Source organism: Camelus bactrianus, chromosome 3 (assembly GCF_048773025.1).
Source record: "Camelus bactrianus isolate YW-2024 breed Bactrian camel chromosome 3, ASM4877302v1, whole genome shotgun sequence".
NCBI lineage: Eukaryota > Metazoa > Chordata > Mammalia > Artiodactyla > Camelidae > Camelus > Camelus bactrianus.
In genome coordinates, this window is record NC_133541.1 from 95,438,135 (window position 1) to 95,464,411 (window position 26,277).

Here is a 26,277-nt window from a genome sequence, read left to right on the forward strand (position 1 = left end):
GTATTTTGAATTGCCTATTTGTATCTTTTGCCCATTTATAGCTCCACATTTTTTTTATTTTAGTTCTGTTTTTTTAGTGGGTATTTTTTTTTTTCAAGGAACCTGCTTACTGAATAGGGTATCTAAGAAAAGATGTAACACAGGAGGTCTGGGGGTCTGGTTTCTGTTAAAGTTTCTACTATGGAATGACTGGGGTGACTTTGAGAAAAATACCTAAGCTTTCTGGTGTTCATCTTTGGAGAGGATGGAATTATTATAAAGGATATAAATTCAGGAGCAAAACTTTTTGTTTATTTAAGAAATAAACTTACTTTAAAAATACAAACATAATAAAATATTAGCCAAGTCAGAAATAATTCTCTGTAATCCCAGGTTCCCAAAATGCCATCATCATTATAATTTATTAATATTTGGCTGATTTTTACATTTGTATTTCCATACTTGTCTATAATGGTAGCATGTATAAAATTTTTATTTCTATAATGCTTAATCTTTAAGTCCCTTTAAGATTATGGCTGTGAAAATGACTGCCTCTCTCCTCTTGGGAGTATTATTAATAATCTTGATAAAGGCTTTAGAATGGCTGTTCCTAGGAAATTTAGACCTAAAAACTAAAAGACCAGAACTTCTTAATCATATTGATAAATAGTTTTTATTTAGTCACTAATTTGTACTAGAAAATTGCTTTTCATGTAGGCAGTCTTGGAGGAGTTCAGAGGATTTAAAGTTGAGAATAAGTAGGGAACTTGGCTTACTAATTCATTTAGTTTCTAGTTTGAAAGAGAAATTGAATTCATGTGTGCATATTGTTTGTAACTAGAATAAGCTTAATTTATAGTGTTTGAAGTCTTTCTTAGTTGAAGGTGCTTTTTATTGTGATTTCATTTTGCTAGTATATTCATGGATATATTTAAAAAATGTGTGATCTAAATCTCGTCTAAATTTAGGACTTTTGCATATACATCCATTTTTCCTTTTTTTTTTTATACTTTGTAGAAGTTATTTGGAATGTCACTTCCAGTAAAATTGTTAATCCTTATTTCCCTCTCTCTTATTTCTCTCTCCCCCACCCCAAGAACTTTGACCAAAATAAACTGGAAGAAGAAATGAGAAAGCGGAAAGAAAGAGTAGAAAAATGGCGAGAAGAGCAACGTAAAAAGGCCATGGAAAACATAGGGGAACTGAAAAAGGAAATTGAAGAGATGAAACAAGGGAAAAAATGGAGTTTAGAAGATGATGATGGTATATTCATTTGTTAGACTAATAGCCTATATAACAATTCATGTAGAATACTCTAGAATTATAAGTAATATTTTATATTGGAATTTTTAGGCCATTTTTTATTGTAGAAAAAGATGCATAATATAATGTTTACTATTTTAACCATTTTTAAGTGTACAATTCAGTGGCATTAAGTACATTCACAGTGTTGTGCAGTCATCACCACTGATTTCCAGAGCTTTTTCATCATTCCAAACAAAAACTCTGTACCCATTAACCAGTAATTCTCCATCCTGTTCTCCCCACCCCCCCTACTCCCTACTTCCATCTATGGTAAGTGCTAATCTACTTTCTTTTTTTTTTTTTATGCTTAGTTTGTTTGTTTGTTTTTTAATGTAGGTACTGGGGATTGAACCCAGGACTGCACACTTGATAAGCACACAGCCTACCACTGAGCTATACCACTAACCCCCAGCCTACTTTCTGATTCTTTGGATTTACCTATTTTGATTACCTCATTTAAGTGGAATCGTACAATGTTTGCCTTTTAGTGTCTGGCTTATTTCACTTAGCACAGTGTCTTCAAGGTTCATCCATGTTGTAGCATGTATCAGAATTGCCTCCATTTTTAAGGCTGAAAAATATTACATCGTATGTGTAGACTGCTTTTTGTTTACCTATTCATCTGTTGTTTCATATATAATTTGTTTCCATCTTTTGGCTATTGTGAGTAATGCTGCTGTGAGTATCAGTGTGCAAGTATTGGTTTGAGTCCCAGTTTTCAGTTCTTTTGGATATAATACCTAGAAGTGGAATTGCTAGATTCATACTGAGATTTTTAAATGCCCCTTTCAATGTTGGTATTAAAATTTATATTGTAGAGTTCAGTAAGGGTCACTGTTTTTGCTTTAGAGTGGGGAGTTGGGATCTTATGGACTCTTTTCTATAGCTCTTTAAATTCTTTATTCTGAATGTTAGTAATGAGGGTAAATTAAGGGCATGTTTTCACATCCCACTGATTTTTTATAACTTAGAAGAAAAACATTTCCCCTCCATATCTGATTTTTGACTTGTAAGATTTTGACTTGTAAGTGGAAGAGTAAGATTTTATAGGAAAAGGGAATTTTGCTACATTTGCTGTGAAAATTCCTGTGAATTTTTCATTTTCTGTGAAAGTTCTACACGGTGTTTTGTTTTATTTATTTATTTATTTACTTATTTATTATATTATTTTTTAAATTGCCATATAGTCAGTTTACAATGTTGTGTCAATTTCTGGTGTACAGCACAATTCTTCAGCCATACATAAATATAAATATATTCATTTTCATATTCTTTTTCACTGTGAGCTACTACAAGATATTAAATATGTTTCCTTGTGCTATACAGTATAAATTTGTTTATCTATTTTATATATACCAGTCAGTATCTGCAAATCTCAAATTCCCAGTTTATCCCTTCCCACCCCCCAGGGTGTTTTGTTTTAAATCTAAGTGGTAGTGATGTTTTAGTTATATTAAAAACATTAGATTGTCTTGAATTAAGAATGTACTATGATTTTTTGTTTCTGTGATTTAAAGAAAGATGACTGAAAGAAAAGAAATTAAACATATCCTTTATTGAACATGTCTTTTCCACAAAGTTTTTAGTTCTCCTTCTACTACTGCTCAGTGTAGTTGTAAAATTTAATATCAGAGACCCATTTCTTAGGCATAATTAATCTTTCTGCCTGTTTTCAATTTAATGATTTATAATATATTTCTTTTATTAGTAGTATTATTCAGAACTAATACATGCTTGATTCAAATCCTTGCAAGTGCGAGTATTTGAACTGCAATGTTCTTGGGTTAATTGGAAAGATGGATGTTTGTGTAGTAAGAGTAAAGGTTTTAATGGTGATGTGTGGTCTGATTATGAAGTATTTCCTCTTGAAACATGTATTCAAAGGAAGTGTATCCTGATATTTTAGATGATGAAGATGATCCTGCAGAAGCTGAAAAGGAAGGAAATGAAATGGAGGGTGAGGAGTTAGATCCATTAGATGCTTACATGGAAGAAGTGAAAGAGGAAGTAAAAAAGTTTAATATGAGAAGTGTGAAAGGTGGTGGGGGAAATGAAAAGGTATGGAATTTTCTCCTATTTTATTTTTAAAGAGTTATATTCCTAATTGGATAACTTGAATTCGTTATTGTATTGACCTACTACTGACTTGCATGAGTTTATAAAGTTAGTGTTTTCGTTTCCTTCCCCATCTCAGCAGTGTCACTACTTTTTCTAAGTAGCAGAGATACTACTAAGGTGTTCTTTTGGAAGTCACTCTCATTACCATCATCTTTGTTCAGTATCTTTCCTTCCTTGTTGCCTTCTCATTAGGTCCTCTCCAGACTTCTCCAGCACTCCTATCTTTTATACTCCTGATCCTTTTTACCCTAGTTTATTTTTCTTTTTCTTAATAGCATTTACTACCTTTTAACAAATTATATAATATAATTTTTAAGTCATGTTTGTTTGTTCCTTCTTTCTTCTAAAAACTGTTTTGTTTATTGATTCACCCTATGCTCCCAGAATAGTATTTGACTTGTCGAATGAGTAAAAAGTACTGTTTAGTAGTATTTTTAAAATAAATTGTGTTGTATAATATTATATAAAATTATATACTATATAATAAATTACCTATGTATTATTGTGTTACAAAATATAATGTGATTTATTACATTTTAAAATTTAAACAAGTTAGTAAGAGAAAGCAAACTGCTTATTGTATTTTTATAAAGTTGTCACTAATAATTAAATTAATTTGAATTATAAATTGTGACAGTTAATTTATTTCATTTGGCATATATTTTGTGTTTCAACTTTGCAAAATATTTTATATTCTCTTTTTATTTTAGAAGTCTGGGCCAACAGTCACAAAAGTTGTCACTGTTGTGACAACTAAAAAGGCAGTTGTAGATTCAGATAAGAAGAAAGGTGAGCTCATGGAGAATGACCAGGATGCCATGGAGGTAATTCTTCATGATTTTGACTTTGTTCACCCATCCTAGAAGTATTTATTAGAAAGCATTGATGGAGATGTGCTTTACAGGTATACAGTTTACTGTTAGGAGGAATTCTCACTATTCTGAACAGTATTATAGTCAATTATCCAATTGGTAGAACATTCCAACATCTTTGACGTCTTGCTGTATACTTGCTCTGATTTATAATATTGTGTTAATTTCAGGTATACAGCAAAATGATTCAGTGATATATATATATTTTTTTCAGATTCTTTTCCATTATAGGTTATAAGATACTGAATATAGTTCCCTGTGCTATACAGTAGATCCTTGTTTTATGTATAGTAGTGGGTATCTATTAATTCTAAACTCCTTACGTATCCCTCCCTACCCCCTTCTGCTTTGGTAACCATAAGTTTGTTTTCAATGCCTGTAAGTCTCTTTCCATTTTGTAAATAAATTCATTTGTATTATTTTTTAGATTCCACATATAAATGATAATCATAATATTTGTCTTTCTCTGTCTGACTTAGTTCACTTGGTGTGATATTCTTTAGGTCTATCTCGTTGCAAATGTGTCCACTTTTTGATTCCCTCTTGTCCCTCATCAGCTCATCCCAGACATGCAATAAGGAAAGAAGAAACGAAGTAACGGCATGAATTAAATTTTTTCCCCCTTAATATGCATTGTAAAGACTTTATATAGAGAGAATGATAGCAGAACTTCATTAAAGCCTTGTTAGAATTATTTTCTAAATTTTAGCTTCATATTGTTATTGTAACTTTCTATAAAGGCAAAGAAAAAATAAACTAACTTGGAAAATTCAGAAAATAAAGTCAAAGCCACAGAATATATTTTAGGATGGGAGGATTTTAAAAGCCAGGACTGTTTTTTTCCCATAAGGAGAAAATAGTAATGAAATTAACTTTTAATTTTTTTTTACTTTTATAGTATTCTTCAGAGGAGGAAGAAGTCGATCTTCAGACAGCCCTTACAGGCTATCAGACAAAGCAGAGAAAGCTTCTGGAACCAGTAGATCATGGAAAAATTGAATATGAGCCATTTAGGAAAAACTTTTATGTTGAAGTTCCAGAACTAGCAAAAATGTCTCAAGAAGGTAAAATTTTTAAATGTATTTATTGGTTATTGTAGGAACAGAGGAGAATACATTTACGTTGCCTGGGAGGAATGTCCATAGGTCTGAGTTGGTGCGTAAATAGGAGGAATTTGCCTGGTTTACCCAGGGAAGTGAGAGCAGGAACTGGAGGGCGAGAAGTCATTCTAGAGAGTGAGACGACATCTGCAAGGATTTGGAGCAGTGAGGAGTTAGTCTGCTTTTGGAAACATTAAAAAAATGAGCAGAAATTTGTTTGGCTCACGTTATTGAGATTTATAACTTTTCACTGAAGCTAGCAAAATATTGTTAGCCTTTTCTGAGATTTGAGAGTTAGGAACTAATGTGAGTCTGTGTGACATTAATAGAATAAGGATAATCTTGACTACTCTGGCTTGAAGAGCAAGTGGTTATGTTACTTCCCAATTATTGTTCTTTTATTGCTGCTGCAGTTGAAGTCAAAATAAAAGCCAAATTGTAGAAATCAGGGTACTATCTTTTGTCCCTAGTTGGTTACAACAGTAATCCCTTTAACTGTATCTCTGAGCTCTGTCATGTAGATTTTTTATGGAATTATCTTTGGGAGCACTAAAAAAGAATTGAAGATTCTTAATTTTCCTATGCTTAATTGAAATTAAGAGGCACTAGTAGAATAATATTAAAGAGTTTTTAATCTGAATTTTGTTTTGTAGAGGTGAATGTATTTCGGTTGGAAATGGAAGGCATTACTGTCAAGGGAAAAGGTTGTCCCAAACCAATTAAATCTTGGGTCCAGTGTGGGATTTCCATGAAAATCTTAAATTCTCTCAAAAAGTAAGTGGTTGTCCACATTTTTGAATGTCTTCCACTCAAAATAGCCCTTTTACATAAATACTTCCTTTGCTTTTATTTTTACTCTAATGGAAAAAATTATTTTTACTTTAACAGCTTTACTGAGATACAATTTACATACCATAAAGTTTACCCTTTAAAGTTTACAATTTGATGATTTTTAGTATATTTTATGGGGTTATGCCATCATCACTGTAATCAAATTTTAGAACATTTTCATCATCCCATAAAGAGACCTCTATCCATTAGTAGTCATTCTTCTCCCTTCTTCACACTAGGCAACCAGTAATCTACTGTATTTATAGATTTGTCTGTTCTGGACATTTCATATAAATGAGATCATACTAACATAGTCTTGTGACTGGCTTCTTTCACTTAACAAAATATTTTCAAATATTTCTACATCATCCGTGATGTAGAGTGTCTTAGTACTTCATTCCTTTTTGCCAAATAATATTTCAATGTATGGATATACATTTTGGAAAAGTTAAACACTTTGAGAGTCCCAGAGATAACAAGTCTTACTTTCTTTTGGTTTGCTTTTTAAGGCATGGTTATGAAAAGCCCACGCCAATCCAAACGCAGGCGATTCCTGCTATCATGTCTGGACGAGATTTGATCGGTATTGCCAAGACAGGAAGTGGAAAGACCATTGCCTTTCTGTTGCCCATGTTTAGACACATCATGGATCAGAGATCATTAGAAGAAGGAGAGGGGCCAATAGGTATAATTCCCTTCTTTATGCTTTTTTTTTCAGATAACAGCTTTGTTGTCAGTTAGTCAGAAAGACCTGATGCTTTATAATGTTAATTAGAACAATAAAGATGTCATGATGTGCAGTTCCTTTATAAATCTGGCACTTTGGGGCTGATTTCCCCTTACCAGCAGGTGGAGTGAGAATCTTCAGAGCTCTGGAGTGACATCTCAGAAGTACAAAAACAGCCTCTCCTGGCACAGCTCAGTTTTTAAACTCTGACTCAGCAGGTAGACTCCTCGTGCATATGTTTATTTATGTTGAGGTTTGTTCTTAGCCCGTATCGGTGGATCTATAAACTCAACATAGAAGATTGTAGGGAAATGTATTTTTCCTTTTTCTTTTTTTTGGCCTTAAAAGGCTATGATGCCAGCATTTCATTCAGGATTAGGTCTTCAGATTCAGTTTTCTTGATTCATTTGGCAGAGATCTCTTCTCCAAGCTTGAGTAGGGTTTTGGAAAGTTGTTCAGCTCCTCTCTTGGCAACAGAGGGCACAGTATATTTCTCCTTTGTCTGTACCCTTCAGACCAAGGTTGTTTCCGGAAGCCACGGCATGGCTCTGCAGCACAGTGAGTCACCTGATTATCTTTGCTCTGTGATTTGCAATTGAGAATGGTTTGCATTCTTTTCAACCAGGTATTTTCCTGATGGTTAAGTAAGGCATTTAACTCTCAGTTATATTCCTATATAACTTGTTCTTTAAGTCTGTTTAAAATTATCCTTCACCACAATCTCCGCTGTTATAAAACTTTTGAAATAGAGTTTTCAGAGGTGCGTAAAATGAATTAAAACAAAAATTAGACTAAGAGATCTGAACTTGACTGCAGAGTTTAAATTTAACACTTTAAAGCATAGTCTTAAGAATTTTGATAGTTAGGCTTTTGACATATTTATCTTTTCAGCTGTCATCATGACTCCAACTCGAGAACTGGCTTTACAGATTACGAAAGAATGTAAGAAGTTTTCAAAGACCTTGGGACTTAGAGTGGTCTGTGTTTATGGAGGAACAGGAATCAGTGAACAGGTAGTTATAAAGGAACATGCAGTTTTTCCAGTCTTTTTCTCGAGTGATTTAATAATGTAAAAATGATTTTTGTTTTGAGGTTTTTTTTTTATAGTAATTGCTTCTAAAATCTTCAAAAATGAAGTGTGAAAATAGTAGTAAGAATGAGTTGTATTAACATTTTATTTTAGAATTTTTGAGTCATTTTCATATCTTAGCCTTCCTGTTATTCTTTCCCTGCTCAAGGATGCATATATTTTTTCCATTTTACAGATGTTCAGAAAGGTTAAGTTGACCAAAGTCTTTGGCTTAGTAGGACTTTGTTTGTCCTAGAACCTAGGTTTCTGATTCCTAGATCAGCATTTATTTTCTCTAAGTGACATCTTTAAAATGTGTTGATGAATGAATACATTAATATCAAAGTTTCATCTGCATTCGTAAATGATTTTGGCAAGAATTATTTAAGCATACGTTCATTTACTCTCCTAAGGCATTTCTCCAAGTGTCTTTTAAAGAGTGATAGTTATCAGATATTTTCTCGAACTAGAAAAAGGGAAAAAAAACTGAGTTCTATGGTCAAAAAAGTGTTTGAAATGTTGGATTATATAAAGTTAAAATAGATTTCTTTCCTGCTGAACTTTTTAGTCTTTAATGAGCCTAATGTTTATTGTGATGCTAGAAAAGTGGCATAAATTAAGTGACATTTTCTGAACTTATTTAACCACAAAATCCTTTCTGAGGAGTTGTCTTGTCAGATTCTAGACACATTTTGGGAATATTTGCTGTTGTTATCCCAGTGGTATTTTAAGCATTTGAACTTGGTTTTCTAAGTTTACCTTTGTCAACTTTTTTGGCCACAGCCTATAGTAAGAAATACATTTAAAATATAAGCTAATACACGTATGCACATTCTATTTCTATAGAAGTCAAGCAAAGTTTTATGATGTCTAACATAGCCTGGTATTTTCCAGTCTATTTCATTTTAAAAATGCAGGTTTTGACTTAACTGATTTCATGATTCACCAATGGAAACAACTTTCAATTTGAAAAACACTGATGTATATAATTGGTTTATTTACTGCTTTTTCATGTTCCTTTCTTGGTTTTAAGGGATCTTGTCACATTAAAATTGATAAAAATCTCTGGTTTTCATTTGTTTCAAAGTTACAGCACCATGTGGTCATTTGCTACTAACTGTTTCTTTATTAGTGCTCCAGTCTTTTGAAGAATTAGGCAGGGAACTTTGATGTCTTCTAATCAGACCTTGCTGTCCTACCTTATGGAGCTGTACAGGACCTTGTACAGTGTTTTCAATAATCTGTGCTTAAGCATTAGTGATAAATGAGCTATAAAATTTCATCTTTTTTTATTAGATTGCTGAGCTGAAAAGAGGTGCTGAAATTATTGTTTGCACACCTGGTCGAATGATTGACATGTTAGCAGCTAACAGTGGTAAGTCAGGGATGTTTTTTAGTTCTCTTTTCTCCTTTTTGAATTCTATACATTTTTGTTAAATCAAAGCAGATACAAGAAACCACCAAAGGGTTTCTACATTTCTTCTTAAAGCTGTAATATCTTAAAATTTGTGTTGTAATAAGCTTATTGTTGCAAGAGTTCATAGTATTTTTGCAATTTAATTTAAAATTTCTTCTCAGTACTTCATTTGATTCTTTTAGCCCTTGAAGTGAAGTCTGCATCCAATTTTGGCCTAGCTTTGCTTTTGAAAGGGTGGGGGCTATCTTTTTTTTTTTTTTTTTTTTTTTCAGTTGTACAATTTAGGCTTCTCCACAGGGACTAGTATTTTCTTGCAGTACTGAATAAATTAAGATATTGCAGCTTTAAGAAATTTTATCTTTTGTAAATATTGCATGTTTTTAGCTCAGATACTGTGCTTTGTTAAATTATTCCCTATCAAAACTGTTACTAAACTGTTGACATTGTTTAACTTCTGTGGAGAAAGTCCCTTCAAGATTTATAGAACTGGGCTTCCGAGACTTAAACCATCAAAGGTAGGTAATTTAATGCTGTTCCCAATCTTGCAAAACTAATTGGGGCTGCAAATGTTTATGTGAAATACTTAAACATTGGGAAGCATTTATTTTGGCTCATTTCAGTTTCTTGAAGAAAATGCTTTCAAAGGTTTCCATTGCAGTATTCATTTTATATATATAATAGAATATTAAAAACTATGAGTAATGCATGTTTCTAATAGCATTCTGCTTGGATTTCTGTGTACATTTAATTCTAATTCTACATGAAGTTGGTAAAGTGACATTGAAATTGATAAATCATTGTGCTTGTACAGCATATGAAAAGTTTTGGGTTGAATGCTGATAAAATAATCCCTTGTTTTTTCTCAATGCTCCATTAAGTCTCTTCCTGATATTCATCTTGATTAATTTTACCTTTTTCCCTTACTTATCCTTTTGGTTTATATTTAATAACTATTTCATACATGTTTTTGCCAGGTGATTGAATCAACAATTGATAGAAACGCTTATATTAATCCTTTAGAAAAGGTTTCCTGTGTATGTATTTAGTTTTTCTTGGCTAAGAAGCCAGTTGCATTTATTTAAACCAGTGGGAACACTTAGTAAAATTGGATTTGTACCTTTGTATAGAAAAATGTATATATGTAATACCTTTGGTATTTAAAATTTTTGTGTAATATGTTAGTTACCTAATGATACTGAGTAGCTTCTGTTTTTACTGTTTTGACATGCCCATTAGAAGCTTCTAACTATATATAAGTAGGTATGTACTACATAAAATAATGTAAAGAAAGGTTTTCTGCATCTGAAATAGTTAGCACTGGAACTTGCTTTCCACACATACGCTGTAATCTCTAATATGTTTTTTCCTAGGTGATGCTGTCAGATAATGGCTGATGTGGCTCGATGCTCCATCTCAGTCTTAGTTTTATGATGTGTTTTGGAGAGGGCTGTTTTCTGAATTTTACAGGTTCTTCAGGCCCTACGATGGTATGCAAGAGACGAGTTTGACAAAATAAAGGGCCTCATGTACCCATTGTCAGAAAGTATTTGCCATTAGATTAAGATATTATAAATCAAAATTTCTTTTCACTGTTTAAAGATACCTAACTTACCCCTCTGGTTAAGTCAGGCATTTTAGTTCCCTTTACAGTTTTTTAAAGTTTTTGGTAGTCATAAAATGAGTTGTGACTGATTTTTAGTTTTCTTTTTGTCTTTATTTTTTTTCTTCATGTTAGGTCGGGTTACAAATCTTCGAAGAGTGACGTATGTTGTTTTAGATGAAGCAGACAGAATGTTTGACATGGGTTTTGAACCACAGGTACTCATTAAATTTCTTAGTGTTTTGAACTATAAAATAAACCTTGTAACTGCCATAAGAATGAAATGTTTGCATGGTTTCTCAAATTCACACACATCTTTGTTGTATGGTAGTACAGTGGAAAATTAGAAGTGGAGTGCTATAGAAATTTAAGCTTTCATTTTTTTTTATAGTTTTCACTGTACTTCTAAATAAATTGCTTTAATGCGTGGTTTTAACTACCTCACCATCTAGATAGCACAGCTTGTTTACATTCTCCCCATGTAAAAACTAAAGCTCAAAGCATTTGTCTAGCTTTAAATTTTTATATTCTTCATATACGCTATTTACTCAAATACAAAGTTTCAACAGTACAAACTTAAAGTTAGAAGCACATGTTAAAAGGTAGTAGTTTTTCTTAGCAATAGCAGTGTGAGTTGTCAGTGTGCTATGGAGGCCAAAGAAACTTTTTTTTTGATCACAGACTGCAGTATTAGAAATGGGGTATTGGAAAGGGATAAGGTGAAAGTCGTGTTCAGTGTTTTCAATCCATTCATGTGTTCTCCAAAAAATAATAGTGTATATATTGTGTGTAGATTTAGGGACAGAATTCTAAATGAGATATAGAGGAGCATAAAACAGAATCAACAGGACTGTGGTAACCCTTGAACCAAGTGAGAAACAGTTAAAGGAATGAGGGGTATTTAGTTTGAAGTAGGGGGTTTGATATCATCCTTTAACTCTTTGAACAAAGGCTGTCACATAAAAGAACCATTGAATTTATCCTTTGGGTCCCAAGGAGTAGAACTGGCACCCAGTGGGGATGCTGTAGCGAGCTTGATACGAGCATAATGTGAGAAAGACTGGATAAGCATTATTAGGAGATTAAACAGGTTACTTGGTAGGAGAGAGATATTAAATATGCTTTTCATCCATGTGCTTGAGTAGAGGCAGTGTCCATTTGCGGAGATCAGAGGGAATTGAAGAAATAAGTGGAAGATGGATCTAGGTGCCCTTTAATGTCTTTCCCAATCAGTTCATCGATTTTTATCATATTCATGGGACTTTACAACTGTCACCACTATTCAATACCAGAACATTTTGATTGCACTCCCCCAAATAAAACCCTATCCCAATTAGTTGCTTTTGTTTTAAATCCTATCCTGTGAATTAAAAAAAAAAATCTCCTTTCTATTATATTTTGTCTTTTTTGGAGAGTGTAAAAATAGACACATGTGTTCAATCTTCCATCTTTCCCTGGAAATTGATTTCATGACTTTTTCTTGATGTATTCTTTTGTTTGGGACCGCTTTTTCAGTAGAAAGAACTCAGAAGTACATTTTTTGAATCTTTGCATGTATGAAAATCCTTAGTCTGTCCTCATATTTATTTGACATTTAGCTAGACTTGAGGTGAGAATAATTTTCCTTCAGAATTTCTTTTAGTTTCCATTGGTTTTCTTGAGAAATCCAATAGTTATTCAGTTATTAACCTTTTGTCTTTAATTTGTTTTTTTTTTTGTCTTGAAACTTGTTGAATCTTTATCCTTAATGTTCTGTAATTTCAGTGGTGTCCTGTCATTTAGGTTTGTTTTTTCCAACAAATGTCCTGACTACTTGGTTGGTTCTTTCAGTCTAGAAACTCAAATCCTTCACTTCTGAGAAATTTTCTTGAATTTTTGATGATTTCCTTCTTGTTTTCTGGAACTCTTATTTGGGTATTGGACCTCTTAGACTCATCCCTTACTTTTCCTAATTTTTCTTCCCTTACTTTTCCTAATTTTTCCTAAGTATTTTCCACCTCTTTGTCATTTTACCTTACTAGAGATTTCCTAAACTCTAAGCTTTCAGCCTATTTAATTTTTGAATTCTGTTTTCTTTTCTAAAAGCTTAAAGTTTTAATTTCTAAAAGCTCTTTTCTTTTCTCTGAATTTTAATTTTAAATAGCATCCTGTCTTTGTTTCATAGGTACAGAAATTTCTCAATTTTCTCTGGGTATTGCTGATAGTTTTTTGAAACTTTCATCTCCTTGCATAGTCTCCTCCTCCCTCCTTGCTTTTTTCTTTCTGTGTATGCCAGTACATTTGAAAGCTTTTGGTTAAACAGACTCAAGAACACTGAAATAGTCTTACATTTATTAAATAAGTCACCTTTTAATTTTCCCACAAGGAAAGCACCAATTTCTGACTATTTTTAACTAGTGAGTTCTACCACTAGTAGAACTATTCAAGGAATTAATAATTATGTTTCTAGCCACACTTTATTTCAAAGTATAAAAAAGAAGGAATACTCATCAATTTATATAATTTATATTTAACTTTTAAAATAGCTGTTAAGGTATAATTATATACCATAAAATTCACCTTGTTTAAGTGTGTAATAAAATGGTTTTTAGTACACATACAGATTTGTGCAGTCATCACTGCAATTCAATTTTAGATCACGTCTTTCACCAGAAAAATGTCTTGTGCCTGTTTGCATTCATTTCCTATTTTCACCTCAGCCTGAGGTAGCCACTAATCTGTTTTCTGCCCTAAAAAAATTTGCCTTTTCTTGATGTTTTATATAATGGAATAATACAATGTGTAAATGGAATATACATCTAGCTTATACTGATTTCACTTAGGACATATGTTTGACCATTTGTCATTACTTCATTCTTTTTATTGCCGAGTAATTAGTATTCCATCATATAAATATATGTCGTATTTTGTTTCCCCATTAACCAGCTGATGAACATTTGGATTATTTCCACTTTTGGGCTGTTAGGAATAATGCTAATGTGAACATTTGCATACAGGTCTTTGTATGGATGTATGTCTTCATTTCTCTTGGGTAGATTACCTAGGAGTTGAATTGCTCATTGTATGGTAGTTTATATTTCACTTCCTTAGAAACTGTCAAACTTTTTCATAGTGGCTGTTCCATTTTATAGGCCAATATAATATTGATATCAAAATCAAACAAGTTGTATTACAATTTTATGTATAATGATGCAGAAACTCTAAATATATGTGTGTATGTGTGTGTGTGTGTATATATATGAACCAGTTATAGCAATGCTTAAAAAAGATAATCATATTGAAGTTAGTATCCTTTGGATGCAAAGCTGGTTTAACATTAGAAAAATCAAGTTATATAATCCATCCTATTACCATTATCTCAAATAATGTAGAAAAGGCATTTGAGAGAATTTCACTAGTGGTTTACAATTTTAGCACATTAAGACTAGTTGGGAACCTCTTTAATAATGGATACTACCAAAATAATCCTACAGCAGACCTTATACTCACTGGTGAAGCTTTGAAGCTATTAACATAAGAAACAAAATAGTTAACACTCATTCAGCGTTTTACTGGAGGTCCTAGCACAGTAAGCAAGAAAAGGGTATAATGTTTAGAAAGGAAGAAACAAGTGTTATCTGCAAGTGATATGACTATTTTTGTAGAAAACTCAAAATAATATGCAATAAATGATTAGAGTTAATGAGAAAATAGTAAACTTTCTGGATACAAAAGAAGTAAACAGAAATCATTTACGTTTCTTTTCCTTGTAAGTTAAAAAATGTACTTTAAAAATCATATAAATTATAAAAGCATGAAACAATAAGCTCGACAAAGATCTGTGAGATATATCTGGAAAAAATTATGAAACTTTACTGGAAAACAGAGAAGACTGAAATTTATGTGAAGATCAGGTGGCAAAGAGGTAACTCTCCCGAAGAACAGGGGCAGGATAGATGTGAGAGAAGCTACTTCTTGAAGGTCTAGTTTGTTCCCATTTTAGGATTTAGCTTTCTTGGCTCTGCTAAGTCAGGTAGTACTTAATCAAAACGTTGCTGCTGTCATCTCGTCTTATTTTCTTTGTCTTTGTTGGTTTGTGCAGTTTTTTAAAACAATCCCTGTGTTGTTACATTTTATAAAGGGTTTTTCAAGGGAAGAGAAGTAAATATATGTGGTCAACTAACAGTCTTTAACTGAAAGTACCGGCATATGTTTTAAACCCATCGTTTTGAATGCTGGGTGCAGAACAGATCTCATATTGGGCAGGAGTAAAGGCAGGGAGACCTGTTAGAACATAGCTGAAATAATCCAGGTAAGAGATGGCTGAGGTTTGGACCAGGAGCCCAGGATTTCCACATGCCTTGGGTAGGATGACCCTTTTCACAGTATCACGTCCTCCTTGACTGGAGTGAAAATGTGGTCATAGAATTCTGTATATTCCTGGCAAGACCTTCAACGCTCCCAATTTCCAGCCACTCACCACTGTCTATCTTGATGCCATCATCAATAATTTTATTTATTATATCTCTTTTTTTCTTGCTTATACCAGTCACCACAAGGATCCTAGAACTCTCTGATTGCTCCAGGGCTCTGTAGACACTGAGTCAGTTAATTGCTGCCTGTATTCCATCCCCTCAGCAATATGTCCACCTTCATTGTTCTGTTTTTTTCTGTAGTTCTTATCACCATTTGTCACAGTTTGTTTATCTGTCCACCCTCCTCAGAATATAAACTGTATGAAACAAGTTTTTGTCTATATTTATTGCATATTCCAAACACTTAGAACAATGCCTGGCACATATGGTTGCTCAATAAAAGTGTGTTAAATTAGTGAAGGAAAACAGTAATTCTGATGAAGAACAGTTGCACCGTAGGTATCATGTGAAAATCAAGACTGCATAATTTGTTGATGGATTGGGTGTCAGATGAGTGAGAGAGAGTAGCTGTGGATGGCGCCTAGATTTTTGGTATAAACCTGTGGATGGCTAGAGTTGCCATTTCTTGAGAGGGGGAACCTATGAGATGAGCAAATGATGATGTGAAGTCAGTCGTAATATTCTGAGCTAACAAGTGTAAAAGTCGCAGAGTAGGTGATCTCTATAAAGTTCCTTCTACTTGGTTTTACCATCCTATGATTTCTGGAGACTACACTTACCATATTTTTTGTACTGTTTTCTCAGGTTATGCGCATTGTTGATAATGTTCGTCCTGATCGACAGACAGTTATGTTTTCAGCAACTTTTCCCAGAGCTATGGAGGCCTTGGCTCGCAGAATCTTGAGTAAACCCATTGAAGTGCAGGTTGGAGGGAGAAGTGTGGTTTGCTCGGATGTGGAGCAACAAGTGGTGGGTACAAATCCTTAGAAAATCGCCAGTTCTCTGGATGTTTAGGCAGTGTGTCATCCTTTTGGGATCATTGTGATGTAGGTCGATAATTTCTAAAATTAAATAGTATACATCAGCTGCAGCTTTTAGCATTTTTACCAGATATTTGAATATGCTATTCCATGGAACTGTTTACATGCTCTTCTAGTTTCTTTCACCAGAAGTGATGGGCTGGTAGATAGAAATGTCGCATACCTATATTATTTGGTTAATAGAATGTGAGGTTAAAGGCAGAGAGAACAGATAATCATTTGTCCACATCTGCAAGCCTCTTACTCTCTGAAAGTTACAAATTTTTTTGGTCTTAATGGTTTACCAGTTATAATCAACAATTTCCTACCCCCTTCTAAAGATATAGCAAGATGTTGTCATTTATTTATTTGCCACAAATGAAATGAATTTTTGTTAAGGAAATGTATTCAGATTTTTATTCCATTAATTTTGTACAATTTGGTGTTTCCAGATTGTGATTGAAGAAGAAAAGAAATTCTTGAAGCTTCTTGAGCTTCTCGGCCATTATCAAGAATCAGGATCTGTCATTATATTTGTGGATAAGCAGGAACATGCTGATGGTCTTCTGAAAGATTTGATGAGAGCTTCTTATCCTTGCATGTCTCTTCACGGAGGTAATGTTTAATGAAGAATCTGTTAAGTACTTACCTTGGCCAAGCACTGCGCTGTGTTCAGAATGATAGTGTATTTACTTTGTACTCTAAGTTAGTACTAAATTTTATATCCTTTCTCACAGTTTTTCATTCACAACAGTTGTGTAGGAGAAAGCATTATTATTATTCCATCTTAGCAATAAAGAAAATAAGACAATAGAATGTTGGTTTGACCAGATTCATAGCCATTAATTAGCTAAGGAGGAACTGAACTTAAAATTTTCTGACTCATGTTGCATTCTTTCCATTATACCTTGCTACCTAGAGGTTTTTATGATTCACATTAGAGCTGTAATTGAAAATTTAAAGTAACATTTTAATTCCTGTGTAACATCACCACTGTTGTGTATATGTGGCACCTAGAATAATAAATGTGTGAAACAGAGACAGTTCACATTACACTCATTAACCAAGTGTTCTGACATTATGGCTTTGTGACGAATTACCCCCCAATTTAATGGCGTCCGTCATTTATTCTGTTTGCGAATCTGCAGTTTCTGTAGAGATTAGCACAGATTTAGTCTGTCTCTTATGCTCTGTCTGCTGGGGTGACTCAGTTGCGGCTAGGGATATATTTCCAATTTGCCTTACTTATGCAGCTGGCAAGTTGGTACTGGCTCTTGACTAAGAGCTCAGTCAGGCTGTTGCCGGGGAATCCTGGCTGTTCCCCTTGTTAGCCTCTCTCTGAGGCTGCTTGGCACAGAAGGCAAGAACCAAAAGCTGCCAGGCCATTTAAGGACAATACTGGGAAGCAGAAGAACTTTTATTTCCACCATATTCTATAGGTCAAAATAGTCACTGATCTGGCCCAGATTCAAGGGGAAGGAGGCATAGACTCCAACTCTTGATGGGAAAGTGTGATTCCACATACAAAAGGACGTGTGGGATAGAACATACTTTTGCCGTCTTTGGAAAATACAATCTACCACACCAGGCTTCATGTGGGATGCAGTTAAAAGGGCTTTGAGGATATGTCTTTGGTTAACTTTTAATATGATTCATTATGTTTTCCTTTTTTTTAATGAATAAAATGCACATTTTTCCATTTTAACCATTTTAAAATGTATAATTCAATGGCATTAAGTACACTCACCATGTTGTGTAACCATCACCATTATCTTTTTCCAGATAATCATCACAAATAGAAACTCAGTACCTGTTAAGCAATACTCAGTTTCCTCTCACACCCTCCTTTGCCTCAGCCCATGGTAACCTGTATTCTACTTTTTGTATCTATGAGTTTGCCTTTTCTAGGTATTTCACATAAGTAGACTTAAACAGTATTTGTCTTTTTGTGCCTAACTTATTTCACTTAACGTCTTTAAGGTTTATACTTGTTGTAACATGTATTAGAATTTTCTTCTTTTTTAGGGCTAAGTAATATTCCATTGTATATATGTACCATATTTCCTTTAGTCATTCACCTAAGTATTGATGAACACTACAGTTGTTTTTACTTTTTGGGTTTTGTGAATAATGCTGCTTTGAACATTGATGTACAAGTATCTACTTGAGTTCCTCCTTTCATTTCTCTTGAGTATATACCTGGGTGTGGAACTGCTATGTCACATGGTAAGTGTTGTTTAACTTTTTGAGGAACCACCAGACTTTTTTACAGCAGCTGCACCATTTTGCATTCTCACCAACACTGCATTAGGGTTCCAGTTTATCCACAGCCTGACTTGCATTTGTTGTTTACAGTTTTTTTTTTTAATAGTAGCCATGCTGGTAGATGTGAAGTGGTATGTTAGTGTGGTTTTGATTTGCATTTCCCTAATGATTAATGAGGTAGAGCATCTTTTTATGTGTTGCTTAGGCATTTGTATATCTTCTTTGGAGAAATGTCTATTCAAGGCCTTTGCCAATTTTTTTATTGGCTTGTTTTGTTTTTTTCTTGCTAAACTGTAGGATTTCTTTATGTATTCTGAATAACAATCCTTTATGAGATATGTGATTTGCGTATTTCCCCCACTCTGTGGGATGTCTTTTCACTCTTTGGATAGTGCCCTTTGATGTTTTAATTTTGAAGTCCAATGTATTTATTTTTTTCTTTTGTTTGTTGCCTGTTCTTTTGGTGTCATATTGAAGAAATCATTGCCAAATCCAAAGTTATAAAAAGTTTCCCCTATGCTTTCTTCTAAGAGTTTTAAAGTTTTAGCTCTTAAGTTTAGGTCTTTGATTCATTTTGAGTTAATTTTTGTATATGGTGTAAGATACTGGTCCATCTTCATTCTTTTGAATGTGGAGGTTTGGTTTCCCAGCACCATTTATTGAAAGGACTATCTTTCCTTGTTGAATTGTGTTGGAACCCTTCTCAGAATCAAATGACCATTTACGTGAGGGTTTATTTCCAGACTTTCTGTTCGATTCCATTGGTCTATATGACTGTCTTATGCGAGAGTCATTTTATTTGTTAATAAGTATTTATTTATTTTTTAATGAAGATACTAGGGATTGGACCCAAGACCTCGTACTGCTAAGCATGCCTGAGTCATTTCATTTTTAATTTTGATCTGTTTGCATTTACTTTTCTTTAAAAATAAACTTTGTATTTTAGAGCAGTTTTAGGTTCATAGCAAAATTGAGCAGAAGTTAGAGTTCCATGTACTTCTTTTTTCTACACATGCACGGCCTCCCCCACCATCAGCATCCCACACCGCAGTGTTACATTCGTGAACCTACATTCATTAGCTTAGACATTTTTATCAGGACACATCATTGTCATCCATAGTTCATAGTTTACAGTAGGGTTTACTTTTGCTGTTATGAATTTTGTGGGTTTGGACAAATATATAATGACATGTCTTCATCAGTATAGTATCAGAGTATCTTCAGCATGCTAAGAATCACCTGGGCTTTGCCTATTCCCACCTCCTTTCCTCTGCCACTTAATCACTGACTTTTTATTTTCTTCATATTTTTGCCTTTTCCAAAATGTCCACATTTACTTTTTTTTTTAATTGAAGTACAGTAAATTATAATGTGTCAATTTCTGGTGTATAGCACAATGTCCCAGTCATGCATATATATACATATATTTGTTTTCATATTCTTTTTCATCAAAGGTTCACATTTACTTTTAATCACTAGGGTAAATAGTCTATGCTGACTTTTGTAGATGTTTTATTTATGCCATATTAGTGTCATCCTGAAAATGTTTTGAATGCCATTCTTATTCTCCACATTTGAAACATGGGGTTTAGCACTCCCTTTTTATGATTTCTTCTCTGCCCTATATTTGTTTTTCTATGTTTTTTAAACTAAAATTTAAAAAATTAAAACCAGATCTGTCTCTGTAGATCTTGAGTCTCAAAGTAAATGCTTCATTCATTGCACGTGTAAAAATACATTCATTAGCTTAAACATTTTTATCAGGTCACTTTGTAATAGAACAGAATGTTCTGAATTTCTGAAGGAAAACCAGAGAGATTTTTTTATGCATCTTGTCATTAAGTTTTCTTAATGTTTGAGTAAGTAAAGGCCTATTTGCTATATATGTATATAAACGTAGGAATTATTTAGGACTTTTAAAGAATTTTTTTAAAGGTATTACCATGAAATTCCTAATATGCACATGTCATTCATGTGCGTTTTATGCCTAACACATAGTGTGATGGCATTAGTAGTGAGAAGTGTGGATGTTAGTATGAATGAAATGCATACAATTTTTTGCCCCTTTGGAAGAAAAAACAATACAAATTGCAAAACATTTAGCTCATTCTTCCTTTCCAGAGTTACTGCAACTGCAACATGCTACTGAATCTGTACTGTGACCAAATGACAAAAAGTACTGATCTGTTCATTTGTAAAATGGAGATTATAGTATTTCTGCTCTTCTAAGATTGATCTCCATAAAGGGGCAGTCAGGCTAATTTGCAGAACCTATCACTTAATGGGTTGATATCTATTTATTCCTGTTAACTATTCTGAATAGTGAGAAGGAAGCTCTGAGGCATTCTGAGTGCTGCCACTTCTTCAGAGCCACCTGTAGTTCCTCAGGTCTTCAGCTTTAGTTAGGGGAGAAGGGGAGGCAAGAGGTTGAAGGAGGGGATGATGTGTTCTGCCTACTCCTGGTCTTAGCCTGAGACAATTTTCTTAGTTCAGCAATCAGAGCAGTTCACGGTTGCTTGACTTTTTGTTAGAGCACAAAGGCCAGGTAATTGTGGTTTATGAACAAAATACATGGAGCACCTGTTGTTCTTAATACTCTATTTTTGACTTATCACATACTTCTATTCCTTTAAAGTAGGTTAAAAAATGAAAGGAGAAATCTGAAAATACTATCATTAAAACATGGCTACAATTTCTATTTTGACAGTCATCCATTTCTTCAGTTTTGTGCTAATAACATAATTTTAAAATTTCTTAAAGACTCCCTTGCTTTTAATATGGTAATTATTGCTGAAATTAGGAAGGCATCATAATGGTTTCTACTTCCAGGTAATCAGGAAATATGAAAACAGACTTTTTTTAATATAGCAAAATGCTTCGTCGAGGCCTTTAACATGACATCAGTTACTTTTTTCTTTTTTTTTTCTGCAAGTAACACAAAATACCAACTCAGATGCCTTAAATCATAAGAAATATTTACTATTTAACAAAACATGAACTCCTATGGCGAAATGATTCCAGGATTGCTGCATTCAGTGGCTCATTGTCACCTATTGTAGTTTGTATGCTGCTGTCCTGAACATACTTTGTTACTAAGCTAGCTTTCGTTCCAACAGCAAAAAGGCTTCTGTAGTTTCAATCTTTACTTCCAGATCTGACAGCTTCCAGAGGAAGCAGACTGTTTTCCATGTCTTTGTGTCTTTTTTCCCCTTATTTTTATTACCAAAATTTTCAAACAGAAAATTTGACAAATTGTGTAGTGAACACCCTTGAATATCTAATACTAGATTCTACAGTTAACATTTTGTTGTATTTATCTATCACATCTTTAGTTATCTGCTTGTTTTATCTACTCATCAATCTTTTTTCGTTTTTTGATGTTTCAAAGTTGCAGCATCAGTGCGTTTCACTTCAATATGCATGTTATTTTTAAAAGTTTTTAAATAAAAAATGAAATGTACAGATTTTAAGTACCATTTGATGAGTTTTGACAAATGCCTTTAAGCTGTGGAACCCAAACCTCTGTTACGATATAACCTCAGAAAATTCCCTCAGTTATTCCCTGTCCCAGAGACAACTGATTTTTACGTTTTTCCCCCAACGTATGTTAATTTTACCTGTTTTAAAATTTCAAATAAATGGCATCTTACATTATGAACTGTTTTGTGTCAGGTATCTTTCACTTAGCATGTATTTTTGAGATTCGTCCATATTGTTGCATGTATCAGTTCTTCCCTTTTATTGCTGAGTAATATTCCATTGTATAAATATACTATTCTTTGTTTAGTCATTTCTGTTGGACACGGGCTGTTTCCAGGTTTTTGGCTGCTTTAACCATCCCACAAGATAAACCATAATCAAGTTACAGAATAGTTTCCTTACCACTCAAAAGACCTTTTCCTGTCCTTATACAAAGTAATTGTAAATCTCTCCTCTGTCCATAACCCTTCTTGCAGCCACTGATGTACTCTGTATATTATGCAACTTTTTGCAGTTGTTTTGTTTTGTTTTGTTTTCAATTCAGCATGATGGCTTTGAGATCCTTTCAGGTTGTTGCATTATTCATTTGTTTCGATAGTCTAGTAGTAGTTTTTGTATGGCTGTACCATTGTGTATCTCTTCATCTGTTGAAGGACATTTGACTTGTTTCCAATTTAGACAATTATGAATAGAGCTGCTATTAAATACACAAGTACACATTTTTGTGTGAACATCTAATTTCTCTCAGGTAGGTAACCAGAAACAAGGTTGCTAGGTCATATGGTAAGTGTATCTAGGCATGATTTTCTTTTTATTCATTCTACTTGGGTTCACTGTGCTTCTAGAATCTGTAAATTTATGTCATGCATCTAATTGGGGAAATTCTTGACTATTATTTCTTGTGTTTTTTTTCCCCCCTGCCCTGTTTTCTCGTCTTTTTTGGGAACTCTGATTATGTATTTGTTCAACCTTTTGATACTGTCCCACATATTACTGATGCTTTGTTCAGTCTTTGTTTTTAGTCTTTTTTCTCTCTGTAATTAAGATTGGCTAATTTCTTTGACTCTGTCTTCAAGTTGACTCTGGCTTTTGAGCATCTCTTACCTGCTGTTAATAAGCCCATTCAGTGAATTTTTTAACTTGGTTATTATACTTTTTTAGTTCTGGAATTTCCAATTAACTTTCTTTTATATTTTCTTGATTCTCTTAATTGTATTTCCTAGACATGCAGTTAAATTTTTTTTTCCTTGATCACAGTTACTATAGTTGCTTTAAAATTTTTGGCTATTGATTATAACAGCTTGCTCAACTCAAGTCAGTTTCTATTGATTATGTTTTCTTTTGCTTTTGTTTTACATTTTTTGTTTCTTTGTATGTCTAGTAACATTGGTTTGTATACTGGCCCTTGTGAATGACATCTTGTGGAGTCTAAATTCTCTTATGTTTTTCTTGAGAGGTTTTTTGTTTTTTTGTTTTTTTGTTTTTTTTCCCCTAATAAGGCATTAACTTGGCTGCAATGGGCAACATCTGAAACCTCTATTAATTTCTTCTAGCCAGAGCTGGGCTTTTGGATTCTGCCCCATGCATATATAGTTTTGGGATCAGGTATTTGGACAGTGTTTTTATATACAATTGAGCATGCCTGCTCTGTTGTTCTTTTTGAAAGTTGTATCTTCTTTTCTGGTCCCAAATTTATCCTGAACTCTTTCTTCTGTTTCTTCTTGTCTCGAAGACTGTTTCTATTCATGTCTTGACTCCCCTACCTGGACTGCTTAGGGCCTGCCCCCAAATAGAAAGTTTAAAATAAATAAATAAAATCCTATTAAACTGAACCAGTGCCATTGCATTCTTCCAGGTGTCAATACCCTTCCAGTTTCTGTTTGCTTTTAGTTATTCTCTGGTGCCTTCAGGTAGTTGTTCTTTATATTTTGTCCAGAATTCATAGTTGTTATCTGCAGGAGGGTTGTTCCAGTAAGATGTTTCTCCTACATTGATCAAAACATGTGGTTTTTGTGTAAGTAAGGAAAAATTTTCCTATAATCCCCTATCTGTACTTTTTTTCAATCTCTTTGATCAGAATTGCTTCACATGCTTATGCCTAAATCATTCATAGTCAAGGGGAATGAATAATGGTTCTTAAAGTATTGTCCTGGGATACCTGAGGTCTCTGAGGTGATTCAGGGTGTTCATGAGGTCAAAAGTATTTCCAGTAACCCCACCCAGTTTTTCTCCTTTTTCACTTTCATTCTCTTATTAGTGTATAGGTAGTGTAGTTTTCTAGAGCCTGCACGTTGTGTTATATTGCAGCAGATTGAATGCAGAAAGTATGAGACCACCTATCTTCTATTAAGCCATGTAAGAGATTTATAAAAACATAAAGCATCTTAATTATTTTTATTGTTTTGGAAAAGTTACTTTTCACAAAAATATGTTTTTTATTTGAGCATGTAATTGCTTTATTGTTGTGTTTCTGAGTTAGTTAGTATTTTAATTTTTCCTAAGTTCTAGTTTCTAATACATTAAATACTGATAGAGATGACCTGTATAAACTAAAGGCCTCTGGATCGGGTCCTTACTAATTTTAAGAGTGCAAACTAACAAAGTTTGACAAGGGCTGGTTTACACTAATCATGATTCACCTCCTGAGACTGAGAATTAGGCTCATCTCTGGTTTGAGGTGTTGGGTGGGTAACAAAATTGGTGTTATGTTGAGAAGGAAGCGGATTAATGGTTGCTTGGCAGGCATCCTGTGTACTTCAGTTAGCTTATTGTATACAGTTCTGAGGAATGCAATATGTGTAGTTGAGTTGGTAGTCAGGATACCTCAGTCTAAAGTAAAAGTTTTGGTGTTTTAAAATTATATACTTATTGTAAATTATTGTTTTCATTAATTTTTCTAAAGAGATTTTTGTGTAGAGTTTTGGATCCTAGTTTCTTTGATGTAAGATCCAAATACTTTTTTAAGTCAATGTTTGAAGAGTTTATTTAAAATTTTAGGTAATAATATGAATTGATATTGATATTTAGATGCTGATATTCTGTATATGTTAAATTCAGATTTTATATGAAGTGTTAGACTATCACTTGCTGCAAAAATGAATTTCAGGGTTTGAGAATTTATCTCATCCCCTTCTGTAATTACTAGAGATTCCTGGATACCCCATCAGAAAATGTATTTGTGGCCTGGGCATTTTGTAATAGAACATTTTGGTATTTTATGCTCTACTTTGTCACTGATTCTGAGGCTCTTTGGATAACATATTTAAGAGTGGTCCAGTTGGATACTTTTTACAGTCCAATGTACTACAAACTTTAATGTGCATATGTAATCACCTAAGACTCTTGTTACAGTGTAGAATGTGATTCAGTAGTTTGGAGTAGGATCTGTGATTCTGCATTTCTAACAAGCTCTCATGTGAAGCTATTCCTAGTCCTTGAACAAAACTGAGTAGCAAGGCTCTACATAACCTGTAGAAGGAAAAAGATCTGAATCCTGTCAATATAGGCTGAATGTACCTACCTTTTCTACCTTTGCCCCTACAATGGATGTAGGTTAGTGATTCTGAGATGGGGCTTCTGCAGTTACAAGCCTTATATACAGGAAAGGGGGCAAAACAAGGGCAGATTTGGAATCCTAAATAGTAGTAACTTTGCATCTTGCCAGTAAATTTCCTTAGTCGTATATTTTATATATTGTAGTTGTTGGACATGTGGTCAGCATAAGTTGGATTTGTTTTTTACCTGTGTTTAACTTATTTCTCTAAGTGTCAGAGGAAATGGAAAATTTAATTTGAACCTGTGGTTTTATAACTCTTTAATTTACTTGCAGGTATTGATCAATATGACAGAGATAGCATCATAAATGACTTTAAGAATGGGACCTGCAAACTTCTTGTGGCTACGTCTGTTGCTGCCCGAGGTCTAGATGTGAAACATCTTATTCTTGTAGTAAATTACAGCTGCCCCAACCATTATGAGGATTATGTGCACAGAGCAGGACGGACTGGAAGAGCAGGCAACAAAGTAAAAAGAATTATTTTTAAAGTTGATTTCTTTTATATTAAAATATAGATGTTTCTTCAGGATTTTAAAGGATAATAGGAGTAATAGGGATATTTTGAAAATCATTAGAGTATGGGA

General features: G+C 33.5%; 1 protein-coding gene across 2 annotated transcripts in view; it reads left to right on the forward strand.

Annotated features, from left to right (window-relative positions):
* The window catches only part of DDX46 (DEAD-box helicase 46), a 55,989-nt gene that overhangs the window by 9,500 nt on the left and 20,212 nt on the right, over nucleotides 1-26,277 (forward strand). For both annotated transcript variants that reach the window (XM_010971635.3, XM_010971634.3), the window contains exons 5-16: nucleotides 1,077-1,242; nucleotides 3,191-3,342; nucleotides 4,113-4,226; nucleotides 5,173-5,338; nucleotides 6,028-6,148; nucleotides 6,715-6,890; nucleotides 7,824-7,945; nucleotides 9,298-9,376; nucleotides 11,154-11,236; nucleotides 16,178-16,342; nucleotides 16,845-17,007; nucleotides 25,967-26,160. In XM_010971635.3, coding sequence (XP_010969937.1) covers nucleotides 1,077-1,242; nucleotides 3,191-3,342; nucleotides 4,113-4,226; nucleotides 5,173-5,338; nucleotides 6,028-6,148; nucleotides 6,715-6,890; nucleotides 7,824-7,945; nucleotides 9,298-9,376; nucleotides 11,154-11,236; nucleotides 16,178-16,342; nucleotides 16,845-17,007; nucleotides 25,967-26,160 — 1,701 coding nt within the window. The remainder of the gene's footprint in view (nucleotides 1-1,076; nucleotides 1,243-3,190; nucleotides 3,343-4,112; nucleotides 4,227-5,172; nucleotides 5,339-6,027; nucleotides 6,149-6,714; nucleotides 6,891-7,823; nucleotides 7,946-9,297; nucleotides 9,377-11,153; nucleotides 11,237-16,177; nucleotides 16,343-16,844; nucleotides 17,008-25,966; nucleotides 26,161-26,277) is intronic.